The sequence below is a fragment of the Pteropus medius genome, unplaced genomic scaffold (genome assembly GCF_902729225.1).
Source record: "Pteropus medius unplaced genomic scaffold, Ma_sr-lr_union100, whole genome shotgun sequence".
In the NCBI taxonomy this organism is placed as follows: domain Eukaryota; kingdom Metazoa; phylum Chordata; class Mammalia; order Chiroptera; family Pteropodidae; genus Pteropus; species Pteropus medius.
The window spans coordinates 16,871,042-16,896,586 of record NW_024344378.1 but is presented as its reverse complement, the minus strand read 5'-3'; the positions used below and the strand labels follow the sequence as shown (position 1 = coordinate 16,896,586).

Genomic DNA, 25,545 nt, shown 5'->3' with positions numbered 1-25,545 from the left:
GGATAAAGTTCAAATTCACTTAATGGCCTATAAACATCTGCACTGACCATTTGCCTGGGACCTCATTTTTGGCCTCCATGCTCTGACCACCCTCTTTTGATCCACTAGTGCCTTCCTGATCCGGGGTCTTTGTCTGCATATCTGCCTGGAATGTGCTTGCCCCCATACCCCGACATCGAAAACCCAACTTCTAAGAATCTTTCAGTTCTTAGCTTAAGTATCAGTTCTTTTAGTGCATTTTCCTTTAGCCTATCATATGCTGTATGCTGTCCTAGCTCTATATTTGTTCCCTTTCATGACACTTTAGACAATAAATATTAGTGAAAATGGTATGTTTCTTTAGTAGCTTCCCCTTCCACCTTTATCCACCCTTAAGACAGACAGACACACATCTGTTTGCATAAACACGCACATGCACTTGACTTTAAGTTTCCAAGAGGGAGGATTTTTATGTATCTTGTTCTTTGAGTGCCGTATGTTTTTCAGTTTTGTGCTAGCCCTGAGGATTTAACAGTATATATGTATTGAATGAATGAATGAATGAATGAATGAATGAATGAATAAGTAAATAAATTAACCAATGAATCATATGGTCCCTAGTAATCTTACCAGTGTTGTGATTGTGGTGAGTTCTCTAGCCCATGTCTCTAGCATTTTAGGAAGTTGATTATAGATCCCTAGAGATTCTGAAGTGCTATGATCAGAATCCAGTAGTTGTAAGTTATGGTGCTGGAGGCTGGGTAGAAATCAGAGCAGTCTGTGTGCGGAGGTTTGTGTAAGCGGGTGATAAAGCAGGCGGGTGCAGTAGTCTGTGGTCACAAAAGGGCGGGTGGAGAACGAGGACCTTTCTGGGAATAATTTCTGATTTCCTCCACCTTCCACAAGAATCTGTCCAGTTTCTACTTCCGCCAAAGGCCAGAGCTCAGGAGCACGGAATCTTGCACAGCTGTGGCTCTGCAGGGGAACCGATGTGGGAGAAACAGCTGCAGCTTACAGGCATGGGATGTGCTTACTTTTATTGCTCCTTTTTCTGCTGTCTTTTCAAATGTTATTATTTCAACATCTCCCTGGTAACCTTGACAGGAACCATCTAGTCTAGCCTAATTCACAGTGAAATGTGACCATTCTTATTACTTAAGGCGGAGGATAGGGCTGGATTATTGACAAGCTGGAGGGCCCATTGCCATCTCAGGCAGTAGCTCTCCAGCTGATGAGAAGCCTGTGGTGGTTAGAGCACTTGGGTTTCTGTAGTCCACTCTTTTTTGAAAGGTTTGCCCCCAGATTAGCACTTGAAGGAGAGCTCTGTTTTGCTTGGCTCAGAATTGGAATCAGATAGAAGAACACAGTTTTCCTGTATCCTCGAAGCTGCATTTGGAATTTTTTTTTTTTTTTTGATATGAAATGTTTGAACTTATTGGCTGTGATTTAGCTGATCTTTTACAGAGGCCTGGGGGAATGTAACAGCCTCCCTGGGGTGGGCAGGGGTCGGGAAGCACGCGGAAAGAGTAGCTGCAAGGCTTCATGGCTATGCAGAGAGGAAGGAGAGGGGCATTCTGGGTGGGGGACCAGCGTGAGCAAACATGGAACAGTAGGGGCATGCCTGGCCTGTAGAGGGGAGAGTGCCAAGGGACACAAAAGCAGAATGTATGCCTGCATAGGGGCTTTTGGATGAAACTGGGATATACTGGAGGCTGACACTGATACGGGGATTAAAAAGGCTTGTTTTAACCAATGGATGCCTATATGAGATGGGGTGGTGCCTTAAAGTGGGTTTCGGTGATCAACACTCCAGGGACAAAGCTCAGGTTGCCACTTACCATGCATGTGACCTTAGATGCTTTATTTACCCTCCCTCTGAGCTCGTTTCCTTTCCTGGATGTGAGAATTAAGTGAAATAACCTCCATCGAGGGACATTAGAGATGTTCATTGTCTCCAGTCTAATGATCAAGAAACGGGCCACCTGCAGGGAAGAACTTTGGCCAACTAGAGCGGTGGTTAGCAAACTTTTTTGTAAAGATTTTTGACTTTGCTGGCCACAGGGTCTTTGTTGCAACTACTTGGCTCTCCCATCTAGTGTGAAAGCAGCCATAGACAATACGTGATGGGCATCAGCTTCACTTATGAAAACAGATTTGAATTTTATACAATTTTCATACGTCATAATATACTGTTCTCCGTTCGCCGCGCCCCTCCCCCCGACCAACCCCAGCCATTTAAAATGTAAAAACTGTTATTAGATTTTAGGCCATCCAAAGCAGGTAGTGGCCAGATTTGTCTAATGGGCTGTAATTTGCTGACCCTGAATAAGAATGCACATGGGGCTTAATCCTTGTGTATATGTCATCAGAATGTCATCAGAATTTTTGACAGTTTCTACAAATTTCCCTTACCCATAAACTACTTTTCCAGTTGCACCCTCTTATGAAGTATTGAAAAGAAAAATCATTTGAAATGACTTAGAAGCGCCCTCATTTCTGATCCAGATCACACAGACGAGTCACACCTCTTTCAGGAAGCCCTGCACAATTCATCCAGCTCTTTCTCATTTCCTTTCAATAAATTCCTATCTTAAGCCTGCGGGTTTGGCTCACAGGTATATTTAGTTTGGTTGGCACTTTTTTTTTAATGGAGCCAATATTTGCCAAGTCAGAAACATCTGGTGGCGTTATGCCCAAATACCCATAGTCCAGCAGTCCGCTAGAACTGCATGGCGGCTGCCCACTTTTGACTGGACATGCTACTTCTTGCCCCACCTCTTACCCAAAGTACACGCATCTGTTCCTGTTGCTTCAGCTCACTCAGTGTTCGTTTAAGTTGCCCTCCCGGCTCCTGTAAGATTTTGAAGTTGTGATTCCCAATATAAATTCTGTACCCACGATTTCATACCTATATTGTTTTGTTACAGTCCTTTTCGAAAAATTAAAAAAATACAGTTAAGTACACAAAATAATGTCACAAGCACCTGTGTACCAACTACCTGGCATTAATAAATATTAACATGTTATCACTTTGGCTTCACATTTTAAAAATAGATAGGGAGGTATCCTAAGTAGAGTTGGTTTTCTTAGTATTGCTCATTTTCAGACATTTCCTTATTTTCTCCATAGATCAATGACTGCCACGAATTTGATACATATCCTGCTAGTACTTGAATTGATACATTTAGTGTATATTTAATTATTCATAGAAATAGAGGTGAAATTGCTTTAAGTGTTTTTAAAATGTATAATTTATCTAAATGCTATTATTCTCCTATGTGTGTCTGTCACTCAATGTTATTCATCTTGGCATACACTCATCTAGTCCAGAAACTTTTAATGCTACGTGGCATTCTGTCATATGAATACACACGATTTATTTCTATATTCTACTATCAATGGACATTTAGGTTGTTTCTGGTTTTGCATTATTACAAACAGTATTGTGCTATCTTTGTACATACCTCCAAGTACATACATAGAAGTTCTCTGAACTACATGCCTCCAAGTAGACTGGGTTATGGTGAATTGGCATTGTCACCTTTATTTTGATTCATTTTCAAATTGTTTTACATATTGCTCATCATTGCAGTTAGAGTGTAGGTCTTTTTTAGTCTGTAAAATTCATAAGGTTTGCAAATGTCTTATTCATCATCTCCCACAGCACTGAACACGGAAGCTTGTGCGTAACTGGTGCTTAGCAGACATATGGTGAGTGAATAATACTATTGGACTGGACTGCAAATTATTTAAGGGAAAGGAGTGAATTTTACGCTTTTTCTGACATTTTTAGCTCTTAGTTCAGGATTTGACACAAAGTAGGAGACTAAGAAATATGACAACGTAGAAAAACCAGGTGTCCCTCATTCTACTGCTCTTTTACAGCTCTTTTAATGACCATATACTTCCTCCTTTCTTAAATCCCATCTGGAATATCCATCTCTCCCCGCTTGTTTTTATCTCTTAGATTCTCCTTCATCACCCAAATCCTAACTCATCTTTCACAGATTCACAGACCATAATTTCTAACACACTCTTATGAACTTTAAGCTTTCAAACGCATTGAAGGAGCGTATTAAGCTTTGAGAAGAGTCAAAGTTGTTTGGACATAGAATGATTTCTTTAAATTCATTTTTAAAAATCAGCTTGCTTTCTTTTTGCCTTTTCAGATCCAATGCCTTTTAGTTTCTTAATCTTCCCTCCACCGACCTCCTGTCCAAGTACTTATTTGCAAGCCATTTAATCCCTGCCTCTGTCCACCACCCCATCGATTGTCATATCATGTAACTAACACAGGCTCCACTTGGAGGATTGCTTTCTGTTCATCTCCTGCTTATTTCTGTTCATGTCTCACTTTCACTCAACACTGTATCCCTGGAGCTGCTGACCTCTTTTACCACTCATCCCATCTACACCCTAATGGGAAAACAATCAGACGGCATGGATGCACACCGATAGCCAGCGATGTGGCCTGGATTTCTGGAGCCCAACATTTGCTGGCTGCTGATGACTGACCTTCTCAGAATACTACTCTTTCCGCTTTGATTTGAAATCGGTCCTTAGCAGCTTCTTCTGTGGAAGCAGAGAGAAGGGCTTATGGGGGGGGCAGGAGGCAAGAGGACGCATAAGGAGCTTAGACCTTTCAGAGAGAACTAAACTTTTATAGGAATATTTATAAAAGAGGTCCAGTCAGGAGTCTACATGTGTCAAGTTTCTATTACAAGGACATTTATTCTATTTTCATTCAGCAATAGGTGTTGAGTGCCCACTACAAAGTAGGCACTGTTCTAAGAGTTCTTGCAGCTGGGCTAGGGCATAAACAATTAAGGTCTCTGCTGTGGGAAGTTTATGTTCTAAAGCCTCTCCTACAACTGAGAGAAGAAAGATCAGTTTTGTTCAGGTTTACTTCAGTTCTAGTGTTCTTGGAATCTAGTCTACAATCCAGTTTTGAAGTTTGAATGGTGGTGATGGTACAGAGGGCTGGGGGATGGAGAGGAAAGAGGAGGATGAGGGGAGGGAAGGAGGAAAGGGAAAAGGAGTGAAGAAGAAAAAGAAAGAAAAGAAAAGAAAGGAAAAGAGAGGGAGAGAGAGAGGATATTATCATAAATCCCAGAGTTTCTCTAAGTTCCAAAGATTCTAACCCTGGCTGTGGCTTCAGATGATTGCTTATCTCTTCATCTGAGAAAGAACAGCACTGTCAATGAATGAAAAGGAAAGTCACAGAATATTAAAGATGGTGACTTCTAGTGGGGTTTTAAATTTTCTCATGTATAGATTCTCATAGTTTTCAAAACTTTACGATGACAATGTGTTATTTTTATAATTAGCAAATGGAAATCATTTATCAACGTATACGTGAAAAAAAAGTATCTCCCAGACAATGAAAAAGAGGGACTGCATTTGAGTGCGTGTGGGGATTGTATGGGTCACATCTTCTCTACCTTTGAGGTTGTGACCCAAAGGAAAGGAGAGTCTTAACTAACTCCCATCACTTTCCAGCTCTAACTAGTTATCTGAGTAAATTAATACTAAACCATTTCAAATAAACAGACAACTAGACCCCAATCAAAGACAAGAATGAAACATAAGTCCCACTTGTAGAACGAAAATTCAGAAAATTGCTAGATAGTGGCTTCCGATGAAGCAGCGCTCTAAAAAGTTCTTTAAGGTCATCTGGTTAATTTATGCTGCATTTGTAAGTTATTGTGTATTTTAAAAATTAATGAAAGATTTAATTATAGCAGGGTTGCCTGTGACCTTTTGTGAAATGACTTCATCATAAATCTGAAGGCATTTCAGAACTGTTTTCCAGGTTTATAATAATTTGCTCTCAAATTAACGACATCCAGCCAGGGAAAGGAATCGAGGCTGAGTAAAAGGATTGAGTTGGGATTTGCCGTTTCCTAGCAATGGCTAATTTTGAGTCCTGGACGGAGGTGGCAGAGAAAATGGTGTGTGACTCACCGGAACCCACAGGAGATTTAACTGTTTACTTACAGGAATGAGAAATAAATCCAGTGTGTCAATGGGGGAAATTGCACATGGCCAGACTGGGTCATTGCAAAGTATTTTATTTGGGGCACATTTATGTTCATGTCAATGTGGAAGCGACACCTGGACCAATGGGAGAATTCTTCTTCTGCCCTGACACTTGAAGAGGTTCTCCTTCATTCATAAATTGAAAGTCTGTATCTGCCCTCCATTGCTGGCCATCAATGAAGCCAAACTTAGACTCCATCCCCCTCATATCTATGACTTTCACCTACCTTAGGGGCTCAATGAGAACAGCTAAGCTGTTCCTGGAGGGGAGCAGGCTCATTTTTTAAACTACCAAGCGATACATCATTATCTGTGTCTTTCTGATAATTCATTCGATTCAATAGAGTGAGGGGAAAGACTATTGAGAGGAATGTCACATCTCAGCACATCAAAGAAAATCCTCTCTCTTGGAAGAAACTGGTGGTTTCATCTACGATTCCATAGTGGCAGGCTAGCATTTGAAAACCCAGAGCACCCTTTAGATATTGGAATCTGGAAAAAAAAAAGCCAGCAAAATGTAGAAAGTGGATTAAAGCCCTACCTGGCTAACTATAGCCCTTGATGTGGTCACTTATGTACTCTGCATTCCTCCAGCAGTTACTCACAGTACTATTGTCATTTATCGTGCACCGTGACTCAACCTGCAGGCTGCAAAGGTTTCCCATGGAAAGCATTCATAAGGAGTTGGGTTTTGGAAGAACTGAGAGAGAGAGTTGAGCTTTGGGAGAATTAGTTCTTGTTCTTTGTGTTCTTGATCAGGCCACTACCTTAACTGGGCCTTGGTTTCGCCAGCAAACATGTGAAATTTAGTCCAAAAGTTCGTCCCTAAAGACCCTCCCAGTGTCAAGACTTTATAACTCAATTTTTTTCTCTTCATGCCCCAGGGACTCTCAACTACAGGCCAAGTCAATAAAGGTTGTCATAGTTCAGGTTCGAGTATATAATACCCCAAATATTAGATGCTTTAGACGTTGAGACAAATATGGCCATAATTGGAACTCTCTAGATATATCTTTGCAGATTTTTCTTTTCTTCTTTTCTCCAACCATGCTTTCAGTTTTATATATTTCATGATGTTTCTGCCTTTTATGCCTACAGCCTATTATGAACTATGGCTGAGAGGCCACCCCCGACCCCATGCCAATACCTTAGCGCCAAATGTACAGCAAATGATTAGTAATGAATCATGAAACAAACAAAAATAAAATAGTGCTGAGAACTATTATAATATTAGTAATGACTGCTTAAGTTGGACTTCTGGCTATGGCACCTACTTGCTGGGTAACCTAATTGTATGAGTTATTTAATTTCTTTGAAGTTCGGTTTCCTTATCTATGAAATGAGAATGATAAATGAAACGAGACAATTCATGCAAAATGGTTACCATACTATAAGTGTTCAACAGATTCTTACTAATGTTGATATTATTGTTATTTGATTGACTTCTACTAGAATATGCACTCTTTAGAAAGTTTTGTAGTATATTTCATGGGAATATAAAAGCATAAGACATATTCTCTCTCCAGAAAATTCTCAGGCATCCAATAAAAGACATGAAGTAAATTATTATTATTATTAAGTACTATTATATAAAAATATTCAGTTTTAAATTATTTTTAATTTATACTACGCATTGTAAATATACAACACATTTAAACTTCAGAAATTTGTTAGGTACTGTTCTTACATGAGGAAACTGAAGTCTAATTAATATGTGTAAGAAACTTTCCACAGGTCCAGGGTTGGGGCTTACACATCTTCTATCTGATACCAACACCTTTGCATTTGAATACTTCATTCTACTGGCTCTCAGACAGTAAATATAGGACAAGCACTTGCAATGTGTAAGGCACAGCTTACAGAAATTGCGAACTTCTAAATGTTTAAAATCTAGCAAAGAGAGTAAGATACTTATATACATATTCTATGACTTTTGATACCTGATGGTACTACTCAAAATACAGAAAAAAATGCTACAAAAATTCTGAGGAAAGAGGTATTTTTTCTTCCAAGGAAGGAAAAGAATTTGGGAGGAGGAAAGGTCATGGAGAGCATAACAGAAAAGTTAGCATGTGAATTGAAACTAAAAAGAACAAATCAAGAAAATAGAATAATCTCAAAACCATTAGAGTGTTGTTTTCACATAATGCAAAAACCTACAAACAAAACACGGGGGGAAATAGAAGATTTGTACTATCCTAGGGGAATATTTTAAGAAACTTCATGTAGAAACTACTAGACTGAGCAGTAAAAAGTTGGATTTTGAATATGAAAAGTATTTTTAGCTTTATTTAGAAGACCTTTATACAACTCTCCTCTCAACAAATAGAGAATGCATACTTTTTTAAAGCAAACATTTAGTATATTTTTTAAAAAACTGACCATATACTGGGCCACATGCAAACTGGCTTATTTGAAAGAGCTGATATTATTGATATGATGTTATCTCTAAACATTACAATTAGATAAAAATTTTAAAATGAAATGACAATAAGGAAAATAAATTAAGGGAAAAACCTCATATGTTTGGAAATAAAAACCTGGGTAATTTGAGATATTTTTGTTTCTTAAAGATGAAATCAAAATCATCACTGTGAAATATTTAGGATTAAAAAGCTTCCCCTTTCCTCCTTCCCCCTCCCAAGAATTACTGCATATATTTTACTTGAGACTTGCAAAATGGGTAGGAGTCGGACAAGATAAGATGTGGGGAAAGGCATTTAAAGCAGAGGAAAAGCAGACACTAGGAAATCATGCTTCTTTTAGTGAAACAAAATGGAATTCTGTTTGAGCACAAGTAAAAATGATAAGTAGCAGGAGATAATACTACATAGGTAGATGGAGGCCAATGCAGAAGTCTTTTGAGTCAAAAGTCCTAAGCATGACGTTCATGACTAAGTCTTATAAGAGTTCAAGTACAAGAGTAGCTACCTCGGGAGTTTTCTACATAAAGGTTGACGTTTCAGAAATGAATAGGATCGCCAAGGTCAAGGGTAGGGACAGAGAAGAAAAAAGGTTAAGTTATGAGAGTCAGAGATGGGAAGAGGAAGATGAGGAAGCAAAACTTTAGACTTGGAATACTTAAGGACTGTTTCTAAGGGAGGTGGCATTTAAGGCAGAGCTTGAGATGGGATTTGGGCAGGCAGAGAATAAAGGAGAATGTTTTTAGTGAAGAGCATGGCCAAAGCAAAGTGTAAATCAGGAATGTGTGTATGAGTGCCAGACTCTACTAAAGATTCCACAGCTATTATCATTAGTGCAAGTACGCGTGTACCCACATGCAAGTATCTGTGTAGTGTCGGTATTTGTACAAAGGGTAATAGACTAATTTGGCTAGAACGAAGAAAAAAGAAGGAGGAAAAGTTTGGAAAGTTATGTGAGGTTCAGATCGGGGATGGAATGCTAGTTCTAGGAATGTAGGCTGTATTCTGTGACCACAGTTTTTGAACAGGCACGTAGTGTCATTGGAATAATGCTTTAAGACAACCATCTGAAAGCAGGTGGAGGTCTCTGGAAGCAGGTCTCATGAAGATATTGATATTTGGGTATGGATATTTGGTGGACAAATGAAAATACTGAGGAGGCAAGAGGTATTGAGAGCGTGGATTACAGTCTTCAACAGTAGGAAGTGTGGCTAGCAAGATCTTTGGCTGCACATGAAGGCCAACTTGAATCTCAACTCAACCTTGATCTTGAGCACGGCCCTAGAGCTCAGTTTCTTCATCTGCATTTTCTGTGCCTTTGATTCACAGGGCATTGTATAGAGGATTCAGAGTGATAATCACTTTGGAATATTTAGCAGAATCCCTGGCATACACTAAGCATGCTGTCAGTGGTAGCTGCTATTATTATTATTATTATTATTATTATTATTATTATTATTATTATGTCATGAGAACGGAACTCAGCTGGAGTTGGTGAATGTAATTTTGTAGACTTGTAATGAAAAAGATTGAGTGTCAGGCCGGAGGTTAAGAGAGAGCATCAAGTTGAGGGCTGAGTCTGCTGATGCAGAGGTTTCTAACCTGAAGATTGAAAGTTCAGCTGAATCAATAACAGAAAGAAGAAAGTCAGAAAGGAAATGACAGAGTCAGCTTTGGCCTTGGTCTGTTTCTTAAGATATTTTTCAGGCAGATAAAGATGGGAGAGTTGGCAGTTAGAAGACCTCAAGATGTGGGTCCCAGAGTTACGGAGGAAGATAAGGGAAAGGAAGGGGGCACGAGGCAGGTCGATGACAGCTCGGTGTTATCTGAGCTGAGTTCAGTCAGCTGTTTCTCACAAAAGTAAGTCTGCACTGAAGGCCTTCTCATCTAACTCACCAAGCACTGTTTGATCTTTCTTTTGCGCTTTCTAGTGGCTTCCTAGTCATAAATTCTCATTCTTTTCCTCTCTGATGTGTTGTGGTCTACCACTCTCTCCTTGAAATTTCTCTCAGATTTTATAACTATGTATAAAAATTGGCATAATAGGAGATGGAAAAAAGATGCAGGCCACCATGCAGGAGAGAATCAGCTGACCCAGAGGTGCTCTCTGGTAAAGAGAAAAACATCTTTATAGAGCTTACTCCTCTAATTACATTTAGTGTGGCATTGTTTCCACCTAAATTATAGCAATTATATACCAAGATCCCCCTTTGAAATCACTTAGTTAATGAGTAGGTAACCCTCTTTGTGTATGGAATTCTAATGAAGTCTTTTATTTTTGTGAATTACCATCTTCCCTCCAATTAATCACTGTTCTCCCCACAAGGCTTACTCGGGCCTGGATGGTGGATTAGAGAAGAAGGTTTATTATTTAGGGCTCCAGCAGATCACAGTTGTTTGTGAAAATCCTAGCACAGTCCTGGATAACCAGGGGCAGGAAAGCTGCTACTATTTTTTTTCTCCTGAGATTGTTTTCATCCTTCTAAACCTCAAAGGACACACCACTCAGCCATGTTCTCTGGCCCAGAAATAAGGGCAGATAAAGCTATTACCCCAATTTTTGAAGAAGTGAATGATTTGATAGATTAATTCTATCTATTAATCAACCCAGGACTATTTATTGAATATCTGTTATATGAATGAAGTACCAGTGGAGACAAAGAAAAATGACTTTAGATAAATCCTTTGTGTATGGGGTCACCAGGAGATAGATAGCTTGTACACTTGGAGGTAGACATAGGTATTGAAAGAAAATAAACTCTTGGAAATTGTCTTGAAAGGGCTACATTTCATCTGGACTATTTCTGCATCCCATCTTTTGAGTATATATGTCATTGATTAAAAATCATCTTCCGTAAGGGAGCTTGAGAGGTGAAGTGGTTTATTCAAGGTCACCTAGCTAATTTAGTGGCAGATGAGGAGTAGGAAGAGACAAGTCGTCTATTTCCTTGTCTAGTACTATGGCTGTCATGCCCAGACCATTTGTATTTTAGAAGTTAAACTATAGCACAGGAGCACAGGACAACACTCTGTGACCAAAGTCACATTTGTGGCATATACATTTAGCATGAGAGGAATTTAAAAAAAAGAAAGAGATGGTCTCTTAGGTTTGTGGTCCCAAGAAGAAGGTGAATGTTGAGTGGAGCCAGAAACTTTCATGAAAAAATCTGAGTGGCAAGATAAAAAGAAAAAGAAAACCAGAAGTAATAAATTTTAATTGATTTTTTTTCTAAAAATCCATATAGTGAGAAATGACTTAGAGAATTCATTTATTTTGCCCTGTGGTTGGGAGCAACTTCTTCAGGGGAACGAAAGTATAGGCTACCTATTTACAGACAGTCATCTGTATTTATGTATGAGGTTCCTCTTTCTCCAAGGTTCTGTAGAAGACACACACACACACACACACACACACACACACACACACACACAGCCCCTGCATTTGAGGTTAGTATGTAACTCGAAGAAAAGGGTTTTTTAATCAAACCTCTTGCTGAGCAGGGCCTCGGGTATGATTCTGTGGGGTTCCAGAAATAAGAATGATGGTCATGGTAATTAACATTTCTTGTCCATTGAGATTCTCAATATTTTCACATACATCATCTCACATGTTTAGGGTTGGACTATGCTGGTAAAACTATACTTTGAGTTAAGAAGTGGGGCTAGGAATGCATTTCTGAAGAAGGAGGTCAAAATAGTTTATCTTGGTAATTGCAAGGAAATAAGACTGTGGATGATGACAATGGATTTGGCCATGCTAGGAATTAGCTTCTTTTTTGCCAAAGACTTGAAAATGAAACCACCATCTAGAATTGCTTTATTCCATCGTCACTTGATAATCAATTAGACTTTTTTTTTGTTTGTCAAGCAACTACTATTGAAAGGTTCTATAGACTACAAAGAAGTACAAGAATCATTCTCAGCCTCTGGAGCTTTCTAATTGGTTGATAAAAATTTGACCAACAATACAAGCAGATTAAGAAATTCTGGTTGAGTGGTCTAGAGCAGTGTTTCTCCAGGGGTGATCCTGGCACCAGCAGCATCAGCATCACCTAGGGACTTATTAGAATTGTAAGTATTTAGGCACCTAAAACATACTATTCAGGAAGTCTAGGAGTGGGACAACCTAGATTTAATAAACCTTCTGGGTGATTCTGATGCAGACAGTGGAGACACTCTGGTCTAGAGATAACAGGATCATTTGAGCTTCTGAGGAAAGAGAGCTCAATGTTGCTGGAGTAGTTACAGAAGACTTTCTGAAACAAGTAGCACCTGATTTGGGAATCACATTATCCTTTTTAGGATGTTCAATGTCTTTGGTTCCTCTGCCCTCCCCATCTCTTGAGTTTTCATACTCAATTAACATATGAACCACTTCATTCCCCCAAAAGATACTACAAGTGAGATGAATATACTGTGCCTACTTTATAGGTGATAAGCTTCTTAACTTTAGAGGAATTCTTCCAATGGATGAGAAACTTTTATCTGGAAAATTGATTTTTAAAAATTATTAATTAAAAGCAGTCTTGGCTTTCTCTTTTTTCAATACAGAACCAAGTGGACCTTGTCAGTATTTATTACCCCAAAGTGATGGACATGGTTTCTGATGATGGTCATCCTAATTTTTCTGCTGGTGCTCACTTCCACAGATCCTATTGTGAATTTTAACCTCTGTCGAAGGGTAGTTATGAAAAGGAATGAGAAACGCTTAAATTTAAGTTAGTTCTTATTTTACCTTCTGCTTTGTCTGCTGTGTTTCTGCCATTTCCTCAGCTTCCATGAGCTCTAATAGAAGAAAAATGGATGAATGAAATATTGAACAGAATCAGGGAAGCAGATCTATGCAAAAGAGAGACTCTGTGTCAGAGTCAAATATGCCACATAAGAGGGAGCCCACAATGGACTTTTTCCCCAGGACTGGAGAGGTGGGGAGAACATTAGTGTTTGAAGCTTGCTAAGGGGTTTTATCCCACTGATCTTAGTTGGGGTCTGATAAGAAAATGAGCCAAGCTCATAATCCTAACATTAGATGTTTAAAATTTTTATCTGGCATATGGAAGTGACCATGTGGGAGAGAAGACTCGCACATACCTAAGTGAAAATATTAGTGTATCAATTTACAGTTTTTGGAAAGACCTGGTACACACAGTGTATGAAAATCTGAGATAGAAGCCCAAGAAATATAGACGAAAGGAATGCACCTGCCAAGATTGCAGAAGAGAAGAATCTGAATTTGTCCACATGTCCTAACTGGGAACCTTTCCGTGTTTAGTCCTGAAGTGAGTGCTCTCTGAGGTCATAAACAGATAGCCCAAAGAGTTGGGAAGACCAACAACATAGACATCCTTAGATACTCAAGTATATTAGGCCATGCACCTGGATGAGGCATGCATCCCCCTCAGCAACAGCCCTGGGAAATGGTTAAGCCTGAGCTTGAAGTTCTGTGCTTACTAACTCTCAAGCATTCTTTTCCTCTACAGGCAGCTTGGTCTATTAGAAAGGTCTCTCACATTTTTTAAACTTCTACACTTTTTTTGTTGTTGTTGTTGGTATTATTATTTTTAACTCGGCAGATCTCCCTACATCGCCCACTTACTGGTCTTCCTTCTCTTTCCCTTTCCTAGATTATCTCCAGGTTAACCAGCCATAGTTTTTATATTGCTTCTTGGATAAATGGATGAAAAGTAATTCCAACTCATATCACCATCTTTATTAATTTCCCGTGACTGCTGTAATAAATTATCAACAGTTGGGTGGCTAAAAGAACAGAAATATATTCTTGCACAGTTCTGGAGGTCAGAGTCCAAGATCAAAATGTCAGCAGGGCTGCACTCCCTCTCATGCACTAGAGGAGAATTTATTCTATATTTATTCCATCTTCTGGTGGCTCCAGGTATTTCTTGGCTTGTGGCCTCATAAATCCAATCTTTACTTCTGTCTTCACATGGCCTTCTCCTCTCTTCATTGCCTCTGTGTTTGCATGGCCTTCTAACCTCTGCATGTTTCTCTTCTTTATATCGCTTATAAAGATATTGTCATTGGATTTAGGGCTCACCCTGATAATCTAGGATGATTTCGTCTGGAGATCCTTAACTTACTAACAAATCAAAGACTTTTTTTATAAATAAGGTTTCATTCCTTGGTTACAGGAGATATCTCTTTGATGAGCCACTATTATTCCAGTATACCATCTTAATCACTCTCTTTTCTGGTGACCCTTAAACTTCGGGAACTGTGAACCCCTTTGAAAATCTGATAAAATATATGTAATTTTTCCATAGATAAATACACATGCCAATAAATACATATTTTAATTTAAAATTTCAGGAGGTTCAAAGTCCATTGCCACCACCAAAGCCTATACATGTACTATATATTGAAATATTTAATCTATATCATTCTCGAATGGTGACATCCAAAAACAACTGCAACTTTTTTTGTGATTTAGTTAATGTAAAGTAGACCAAAATATTGCCTCTTTGTTTTAGATAATATACCAAATTCTGTACTAATTAATGCATTCTAAGATAACCTTAAATATTTTTGGTCTCTCTGAAGTGTATACTTGTATTAATCACAGTGTATATGTAAACTCTTCAGCTGCTATTATTTATTATTGTTGTTGTTGTTGTTGTTGTTGTTATTATTATTATTATTATTATTATTATTATTATTATTTAACCTGAGCTTCACCAAGTCTCATTTCTTTTACCTAATACTTATTTAGTTCCTGTTTTGTCACATCTTATTAAATTCAGCCTGTCTCTCATTCTGTCAAGAACTTTTTGGTTCCTGATTCTGCCGTCAAGTATATTGACTGTTTCTTCCAGCTTTGTGTCATCAGAAAATGTGATTTCCAATGATGACCATTATTTTCACGTCTTCAAGTCATTAATAAAAATGATGAACAAGAAAGAGCAGACAGCAGAACCTTGCAGCTGACTACTCACACCCTCCTTCCTGGTTGATTTTAATGCCTTAATTAGGTACTGTTCAGCCACACAATTTTACTAGTGCCTGGCTCATATTTTTTCATTTTTTCTTCAAGACTGCTGTGGCAGAACATGTCAGAAGCCTTGCTGATTGGTAAATTATGTGCCTCATATTTCTCTCTTCTGTCTGCCTAGTAATCCTTTCATAGAAGGGATGGGATTAATCTGACATAATGTATTTAATGATCTATGAAATAACTGTAAACTATTTGGAGTAGGCAGAAGTGTTTGGTTTAGCATCACTAATGTCCTGCTGCTCAAAGTACTCTAATCAAGGAAGACTTACCAGAGGAGGTGACATTTGGATGTGGTAGGATTTGGATAGGCTGAATAGAAAGAGAAGAAGACATTCATCAGGGTCTTCTCTCATTTTTTTTCTTAATGAGCTTTCAACGTAATTCTGTTCTCTTCAAACAAATATACATTTTTTTTGAAGTTAGAGATAACAGTTTCATTAAAGATTTAAATGGACTTACTTATGACATCTCAATGAAATGAACCCAAACTAAAATATAGAAATACCTTAGTGGGGACCTTGCATGAATATATTGGATTTGCAGACCACTGGATCTAGCAAGAATGAAAGAGAACAGAGAGAACCAGGGGAGACACTTACATTCACTCTGCTCCACACAATCCAGGATATTCAGTCCCAAGGCTTCTTACGCATTAGCCAGTGATTCAATCTTTCCTTCATAGTCTGTTTAAACTTCTTTTAGATAAAGTTCTAAAAAGTTTTATTTAATGTTTAACCAATAGAACATGAAGAGTCATTTCCTGAGGTGGATTTTGAATTGTATGGGCTACACAACAATTCTATTTCTTTCCCCATTTTACAATTGTAGTCAGCTCCCACCCCCTGCCAAATCATCCCCATCTTTCAAATGGCAGAAGGAAATGTCTCTTGAAGGGAGTTAGTCTCTTGATGTCACCACAGAGTATCTGAACCTATAGAGAGGAGAATCTAGGTCTAGGAACGTGATTAAGTCTTAATGAAATGGAAGCCATCCAATTCCTTGGAAGACTTCAGTTGATTTACGTTCTTGGTGAGATCGGTTTCCCCTTTACGTCCACTATGATAGATGTCTTGCATTGTAATCACAAGACATGCCACCCAAGTGCAGTATGGATGATCAATCTATTTTTCTAGAAATGATTGATTACTCATATTTATAGGGCTATCAACTGTTGGGCTTTGAAAAGGTCAGTATTGATTATCTAAGTCATGCAGATGGCATACTTTTTTACTATACATAAATACCAATTTCTTTGATGAGACACCTGTGATTTTTCAGGAAAGAGGAAAGGAGGATTGTATTCATGTGACTTAAGCAATGAGAATTTCAACTAAAACACATTTAGATTTAGTCAGAATTTTGGAATTGGCAGAGTCATGCTTTAGATTAGCTAGCCTCCCACCACATACACATATGCAATCTACTTTACAGATGAGGAAATCGAGTCCCTGTCAGTGGACATCAGAAAATAAAATACTAGTGTATATAATTAAAGGGAAATAAGGCCCTATATCAAATATGAACAACAGCTCTATCTGGGTGGAGGAATTGGGAATATTGGGTGCTTTTTTTTCTTTCTCCATACCTTCCTATATTTTAAATGCTTCCTCTAAAGCACATATATTACTTTTTGTAATAAAAAATTGTTTTAAACCCACTATGAATGCCATGCCAACAGTCTGGGTTATGTAGACAGTGGACTTTGTCCTCAATGGCCTTCAAAGAACTTACTTTGGAAGAACCAGTAAAGTCCAGGCTACAATTCAGTCCTCCATCCTCCCAGTCTTTGTGCACTAGTGACTGACCATGAGGCTTTCTTTGCTTGTCTTTTCCATCCTTCCCCTAAACACAGAGTTTTTGGCCACTTCAGCCTCCGCTCTGAATGGCAGTTGGTGAAGGTGGATTACAAATCTATCTTTAGCCGGCACTGCACCAAGGAAGACTATCAGACCTGGCACCTGCTCAATCAGGTACACTACATGATGGGGGGCTGCTAGCTTCTAGGAGGAGGAGCTACCACAAACCCTGTTCATCATATCTGGGCCTTCCTATTTGGAGGAGGAAGGTCTTGGCCCATCTGAGGGTAACGGTGGATTTGGGGGGAGGATTGAATCCCACACACCTAGGTCCAGTAGGAGTAGATGGCATTTGGAATCATTTTGCACCCTGGTATCCTGATCTCATTGAAGTCCCTGAGAAGTGGGGGAAGAGGTGACAGTGATAACCTGGGGGTTTAGCTCTATCCCTGGAGAAATAAGCCCAGACAGTTAGGACCCTCCAGTGGTTCTATCATTTTACTTTCCCATGGGGAGGAGAGAGCATTTCTCAGGCCAGCCTGAAGTGGGGGCCCTGAAAACATTGGGAACAGGACCACTGAGAAAAGGTGAGGGCTGGGGGTTAGGGCCTTTAGCAATGGCAGATATTTATTGATACTCAATATAGACAGGCTTCTGTGTTCTTTAGAACCACTGGGTCCTTGTAATTTGTACCAACTTTTTGCCCTTTTCTAGAAATAAAGACTTGGTCATGGTCATTTATCATTGAGAGGGGACTTTGGGGTCAACTTCAGTTTTACTCTGAAGATGCTGTGAAAAATATGCCAGATGTGGAATCATTTCCATTAGAATTTCTGCTGAAGCCATTTGGGCAATTGCCTGGTAGAGTGAGGATGATTGGAATCCTTGCATTCCCTATGGAGATGGGGAAGAAACAGAATGAAGTAGACATCACTAGCCAAGTTGGGGGGAGGGGTGGTGATGGGCCAGCCTCCCATAGTGTTCCTTGAGTATGGTCATAAAGAGTAGGCTTTTTATCCTCAAAACTCCTACATGGTTGCTGGAAATGAGCTTGCTACATAGAGTGACCAAAAGAAAATGAAAAGCCTAATGCTTCTAGCTGGTTTATTTCAACTTCTTGTGTTTTCCTACCTCTCTCACTATGGAATTTCTTTTTAAGGGGGAGCCTTGCGTCATGGGAGAAAGGAAAATATTCAAGAAACGCAAGCCAGGAGCTCAGTGTGCCCTCGGCCGAGACTCCTCAGAGACAGTGGTCTCAGAACCCTGTGTCTGTGCCGACTGGGATTTTGAGTGGTAAGTCCCTTGGCACCTCATTGTCAATTTCAGCTAGACATTTCCCTGTTTGGGGGATGAGTTGAAGATGGAGTTAGGGGAGGAGCTACTGGCCTGTGGGCCCTACTGCCCCAGTTCCTAGGCCAGATACGAAGTCTGCATCCCTGTAGGATGGACAGGAAGAGGCATCTTCATAGGGAAGATCTTTATTCAGTCAAAGCAGCATGTCCAAGGAGACTTCTTATCTCAGTTAACAGCTCTATTGGAAAGTACCAGAGAGGTCGGGCTGGGCACTGACAGAATTCAGAGAGCTACTGCCTTAGACAAAAACCTCCAGACAAGTTTATTCAAATCGTGTACTTTTCCATTTGAATTCTCATCATCATTTCTTTTTTTTTTTTTTCCCTCTTTCCAATGACAACCTCAAAGAACAAAGTGAAATCTTACCTATTAGCCAATGATTCGCAAATTTCCAAATATTTATCTCCAGGCCTGATCTCCCTCTCCTCTCTCATGGAGACATTTGCTTTCATCTATCTACTCAGCATCCATCTCCCCTTGAATTACTAATAAGGATTTCAAACTTAATGTGGCCAAAGCAGCTTCTTGAATCACCAATAATGGAAGCAGTTTTTTGACTCTTCTTAAATCCCCACCCCAGCTCAGTTTTCCCAGCCTCGGTAAACCACAGACATTCATTCAGTTACTTAAGTTGAAATCCCAGGAGAACTTGATTTTTTCCTTTCCTTCACCCTCAAGACTAAGCCATCTTCAAATTCTTGCAGATCTCTATCTTCAAAAGACATTCTAACTCAGAGCCCCTCTACCCATGTCACTGCCATCTGGATTCCTCCAACAATTTACTGATTCTCTCTACTTCCAACCTTGTCACCCTAAAATCTATCCCCCTCGCAGCAACCAAAATTATATTTTAAAAACTAGAATCAGAACTTATCACTCCTATGTTTAAAACACTCCAATGGCCTCCCCTTCTTTCTTCTTTCTTGGCTTGTTTCATTGTAGATGATTTGGCCTGCTGCTACTATTGTGCCTTAATTTCTTACTATTCTTCCCTTGTTCACCATTTTGCAGCCACATTACCATCTTCTGTACCTTAATTAATCCAGGTTCATTCCTAGCAGAGGATTTAGCATGTGCTATGATTTCTTCCAAATCTCAGCATGGCTGGCACCTTTGGATCACTCATGTCTCATTTAAAAATATCAGCTCCTCAGAAATGCCTTCTGAGACCACCTAATTGCACCTATACCCTGACGCTCTCTAGAACATCAGTCTATTGTATTGTCTTCTTAGCGTTAATCACCATATGGAATGATCGTGTATTTTGATCACTTCGTTATCACCTGTGTTTCCCAAGTAGAAGGAATTGCTGTGAGTGGAGGAGTTTTTGATTGTCTTCATTGTTGCACCCTCAGTAGTCAGCATTAAATAGTTGTCTCACGTTTTTGAAAGTTGTTCTGGGAATGGGTACGTATTACTCTGATCCCAGCTGGATAAATTCTTTCTCTGCATCACAGTCAAAATTTGAAGTTCAGTTTAGATATTTTCATAAGCCATTCCAGGTTCATGGACAAAGGTAAGGGCTCAGGCATGAGTCTACAAACATGGAAGAGATAGGACAACGACAATTGCATTTGGGCTTTTCTGGTGCTGAATAACTGAAATAAGTCTAGATGGGCACAGAACACCTACCCTTGCCCAGCAGCCTCACTCTTTCCACTCTCATTGCATCCAACCTGTTTCTTAAGCTTGGTTTGTGCTGGGAGCCATCTTTGTTTCTCACTCGCTGCTAGGACTGTCACTGGCAACCGTAAGCCAGCCAGATGACTGTGATGGCTTCCTACCGGCTCTTCATCTCTGAATGCATGGCCTTAGAAAGCCTGACCTCAGTGGGAATCGTTTTATTTAAATGGGATGTACTAAGTGGAATTTCAATTTGAATGGCAGGGTCCTATCTGAGGCAATTTTGACCCTTTAGAAACAAAAGATATTTTTCATGCTTAGGAAGAATAATTTTCAATTATTAATCACTATTTAACAAAATAGTCATAGCAATGTATACAGTAGGCCACTCAGAATTACGGTGCATGGCATATTGATGTCACCCTAAATATTCAGAATATGAGAATCAGGCTTCTTTGTGTCCTTCTGCATATTGACTCCTGTCTTGGCATATGTCATGCTACATTTTCTCTTGTGTCTCTCTGAGTCCTGATAGTCCCTCTCCCATTGTTGGGAATCCTCATAATTGGGGAAGAGTAAGAATTATAACAAAAATTTTTTTTTTTCCTTCAGCAATTCCATTAACATTTACCAGTCTGGAAAAAAACTCCCAGCTCTGAATTTCATAGTTTTTGACCTTGGGAAAATTTCTTAATCTCTATGATTTCATCTCCTCAACTGTAAAATGTAAATATATAAGATGTATCTATGTATCTCATTGGTTCCTAGAGAGGCATAAATGAATTTATATCTATATCATTAAGGTGGTTAAGGCATTTATCCTACTGGTGTAGGTATCCATATGGTAGCTATGATAAATCATGTACCCTAGGGTTAAGTGGGCCCCGTGGCATTTTTGGCAAGTAAACCAGAGTTTATACATTCAAATCATCACTATCTTCACAGTTGTACCTTTGTTCTCATATTGGTGGCATTGCTTAAAATATTTCTGAATTCTTCTTTGGAACTGCTGTCAGAATGCATCTATAGGTAAAGCAGGGGCTGCAGGGGAGTCCATGCAAGGTGTTCTGTGGTTCTTACACTTGCATTGCTAGAGATACCACCTGGACTCGATACCTTGTAATGTCTCAGCATCATTACTGTGACATTTTAATGAGAAGAAAATGAGCATCTGGAATGTAAGTTACTTGACCAAAGTCACATAACTGGGAGTGAAAGAGCTGGGTTCAAGTGCAAGTCTAGATAAATACCCTGCTTTCTCCTCTACATCATGACTTTTCTCAAGAAATCAACCAAGTCTTTGTTATTTTAGATTCACTTTATGTTTCAGAAGAAATAGGGTCTCCAAGTTTATTCTAAAATTAAAACTAGATGACCTAAGTTAACTGCTGTTGATGAGTTCAATATAAAATGTTCTATGAACTCTAAAACAGTTATAAACAAAGTAGTTTTGACTATTGGTACTGAGATTGTAATAGATGCGTGGTGTTTAAGAAGAATTTGTAGAATTTGCAGGGGGGGGGGATGTTTGTTTGTCTTTCTATAGCCAATCATACTTCATATTAAAAAAAAGATAGAATAGAAACACTTGAGTCTGGAGTCGGAAAAACAGGTACACAAGGCTAGATTCTAGGTTGCTGGTCATAATCTGAGAACAAGAACAAAATAATCATGTGGCCTAAGAAGTATTTTTTGTGCTACCTTTGAATATGGAATAGGCAGTTTGATTTCTGAAAATTGTTGGATTTTTTACAGCGATTTTTGTGGACGACAGGACTGAGTAGTTAAAATGATCTGTTTTTAAGTCGACTTCAATAAGCACAGCTATCCGTTAAAAATATAACTTTTCAATCACATATAGTTTATCTGTTTTTAATGCTCATGCTGGAAAGCAGTATATAGCAAGTTTCATAGCCTTGTTTTCTTCCCAGTGGTCCTTCCTACCAGGAAGTGCTATTAGCTAAGAAATCTGAAACTGCCAGCTCTGGTTATATAAGCAATTATCATGCATATTGTGCTTAGTTTTTTCCCTCAGCCATACCAGGTCATAGCCATTTGAATGGTCCAGGCAACTTTTAGGTCTCAGAGACAGCAGAGAGAGGTTGTAACCTAGTTTAACTTGATTGGAGGGAGGAGGGTAGAGACTTGAGAGGATCATCAAATATCTTAATTTTGGTGGAAAAGTTAAGGAGTGCAGCCTGGATTCACAAAAGCAGGGCATTATCCACCTGTATCCCTCCCCTGCTCTAAGAGGGAAGGTTTTGCAGATTCTCAGAAGTGTTTATTTGTGGAAAACCATTGGCCTTCACAACTTTCACCTTTCCATCCACAACAGATGTTAGTCATGTTTGATTTTGTATAAATAATGATATTTCTACTTGATAGCCTTGTAAATCCCCCAGCTTCATGCTTACTCTAGAGAGCCACTTTGCGGCAACCTCCACCATGGCACTGATGAAGGGCCAGGAACAAATCCTCCCTAAGAATTAAATTTGTCAGAGACCAGCAGAAAAGGATGGATCTTGATAGTATCATGCCAAGCGAAATAAGACAGACAGGAAAGTTGAGAACCATATGATTTCACTTATATGTGGGATATAAAACTGAAAACAACAAATGAACAAGACAAACAGAGACTCATGGACATGGATAACAGTTTAGTGGTCACCAGAGAGAGAATGGGGAGGGGGGAGGTAGATAAGGATAAAGGGGCCAAATGTATGATGACGGAAAGAAATTTGACTTTGGTGATGAATGCATAATGCAATATACAAATGACATATGATTGCATTGTACACTTGAAACCTATATAATTTTATTAACCAATGTCACCCCAATAAATTTAATAAAAAATAAATTAAAATAAAATTTAAAAGGAGAAGGTAACATAAAGGGCCTGCTTTAAAGTCATATGAGGGCTCCTAGAAATGAATCGCCCTCTGTGACACCCAAATACTTACTTGTTCAATGAGAAACCAGGTTGGACCAGAAGTTATTCCTAGTAGTTCTCTTTTCTTACTCACTCAACCAACCATTTACTCATCAATAACTTTTGTGAGCACCTACTATGTGCCAAGTTTTTTAGATGGATTATTTTACTTAATCTTCTCAAACAGCTCCTGGAACAAGTCTTATTACAGGCATTTTATAGATGGAGAAATGGAGACACAGAGAAATAACTCACCTAAAATAATAACGTTATGATTCCAGAGTCCTGAGTCTTAGCATGTCTTACTGTCTACCATGTTTAGTATGGTTCCAGATCCACAGAGCTAGTTTATCAAGTGGTAATATAGAAGATAGAGTGCAAGAAATTTTAGGGTGCCACAGTACATAAATTCAGGTATCCAAAATCCATTCAACCCTTAGTATTCTGCATATAGAGCCTAATCAAGCATTTTTTTTTTCTGTAGATTAGGCATTGTGGAAAAGTCAAAGATATAAACCAGAATTATTGAACTCACAGAATGCATAACAGCAAGTAATAAAAAGTAAAATCAAATGCTTAATTTTATGATCCAGAACTATGCTGTCCAGTTATAGTGGGCACTAGGCTCATGTGGTTATTGGCATTAAAATTAAATAAAATTAAACATTCAGTTCTGCATTTTCACTAGCCACATTTCAAGTGTTGAGTCACGTCATGTGGCTACCATATTGTATAGTACACATAGAAAATATTTCCATTATCATAGAAAGTTCTACTGGACAGCACTGGTAGCTGCTAAAAATGATCAGGACAAAGAAAGCTCTGAGCATGGAGGACTAGAGTAACGATGACAGGCCTCCTGCGGGAGCTGGTGATGGGGCCGTGAACACTTGTTGCCGAGTTAGGTGCAAGGAAAATGGGCAGGACAACGCTTCAGGGGAAGTAGACACTTGACAAGGTCATTGATGAGTAGAGGGATAAGGGCAGATGAGGGGTTAGAAAAGGAGAAATATTTGAGGGAAGATGGTCGGGTTTTTCCAACAATTTATGAAATAGTTTGGATGTACTTATCTTTCTCTATGGCTGTATTTAGGCTTATGCCTTAGCCAAATGATGATGTTATTATTCTATTGTTTTTGTTGTTTTTGTCGTGGTTGCTTCTGTTTGTTGAGTTTTTACTCTGTGCCTACCAAAACCCCCTATCTGCTTAATCCCAAACCCAGTATGTTGGGCTGTCTCCAAAAAAGGGGCAGATACATCTGTGGGACACTAATCCTGCCATCTCTACTGCCAAACAGGAGAACGGAGGAACTGGGGATCAAGGAGGCTGTGATGGAGTTGCGCACAGTCTGAGAGTAGCATTGCCCCTGCAGCTGGGCCAGCGGAGACCATGAATTCTTGGCAGGCTCCAAGCGTCAGAATATCATTCCTGGGGACCAGGGGTCCCTTCCCTAGTGGTGATTAAATGGGTGCCTTTGAGACTGTACTAATGCTGAAACAGGGGCCAAAGTCTTGAATACCACCTCCGTTTGTCACTGTCACATATGTACAATCTTTAACGAGTCATTTCTCCTCTTTTTGCTTCTCCTTCTCAATCTACCAACTGAGGGATTGGATCCTGGGAATACACGTGTCTTTTCCTGTTCTGACATGAAGAGGACTTTTGATTTCTGAAGCTGTCCTGTCTATTCCTTCTTTAGATTGTCTAAGGCTGGATCCCTGGATCCTTGGATGGGATTTATACATACAGGTTCCTAGAAATGGGCAAGTTTTCCCCTAAACTTTTAGAAGTTCTAAATTCTTTTAAGAACTTCTTGGAAGTGGTGACATTTCTTGGAAGAAATTGCTTGTGTGTTTGTGGATGCTGTGACAGCATATTTCCCTGAGGCAAATTAAACTTTTGGTACCTTCTTTCCAAACTTCACAATTTAACAGGAAAACACCTTTCCCCCAGGAAGCTGGAGCAGCAGCTGCAACAGCTTGTTTGTCTAAATCATGCAAAATCCAGAGCTGGGAGGGAGCTTGGGCAGTATGAGAGATTTTAATATACATTTAGCAGAAGTTAATGAAGAAGTCCATAGCTTGGGGGCAGCCAGCTATATTTCCATTAATGTTATTAAATATTAACGAGGTTCCTTTTCTCTTTGGGGCAAAGCACCATGCTTGCTTGATGCCTTTTTTTAAAATTACTGTATCACTAACAGGTAGCAGAGCTGAACAGAAATGCTAAAGATGGTTACATTTAGCAAAGAGCATTAAGGCACTTCTCTCCCTCCCAAAGTTGCTTAAGAGAGCTTCCTTCCTTCAAAAATTACTGAATTTCTTAAGGTTAGCAGGACATTCAACAGATTTATCTCACAAAGCAATCAGAGAATTTTCTAGAAGTAATATAGA

At 39.2% G+C, this 25,545-nt stretch overlaps 1 protein-coding gene across 1 annotated transcript in view; it reads left to right on the top strand.

Moving 5' to 3' along the window:
* Positions 1–25,545, top strand: part of SORCS3 (sortilin related VPS10 domain containing receptor 3) — a 520,917-nt gene that overhangs the window by 456,819 nt on the left and 38,553 nt on the right. The window contains exons 15-16 of the mRNA XM_039871263.1: positions 17,303–17,420; positions 18,406–18,539. Coding sequence (XP_039727197.1) covers positions 17,303–17,420; positions 18,406–18,539 — 252 coding nt within the window. The remainder of the gene's footprint in view (positions 1–17,302; positions 17,421–18,405; positions 18,540–25,545) is intronic.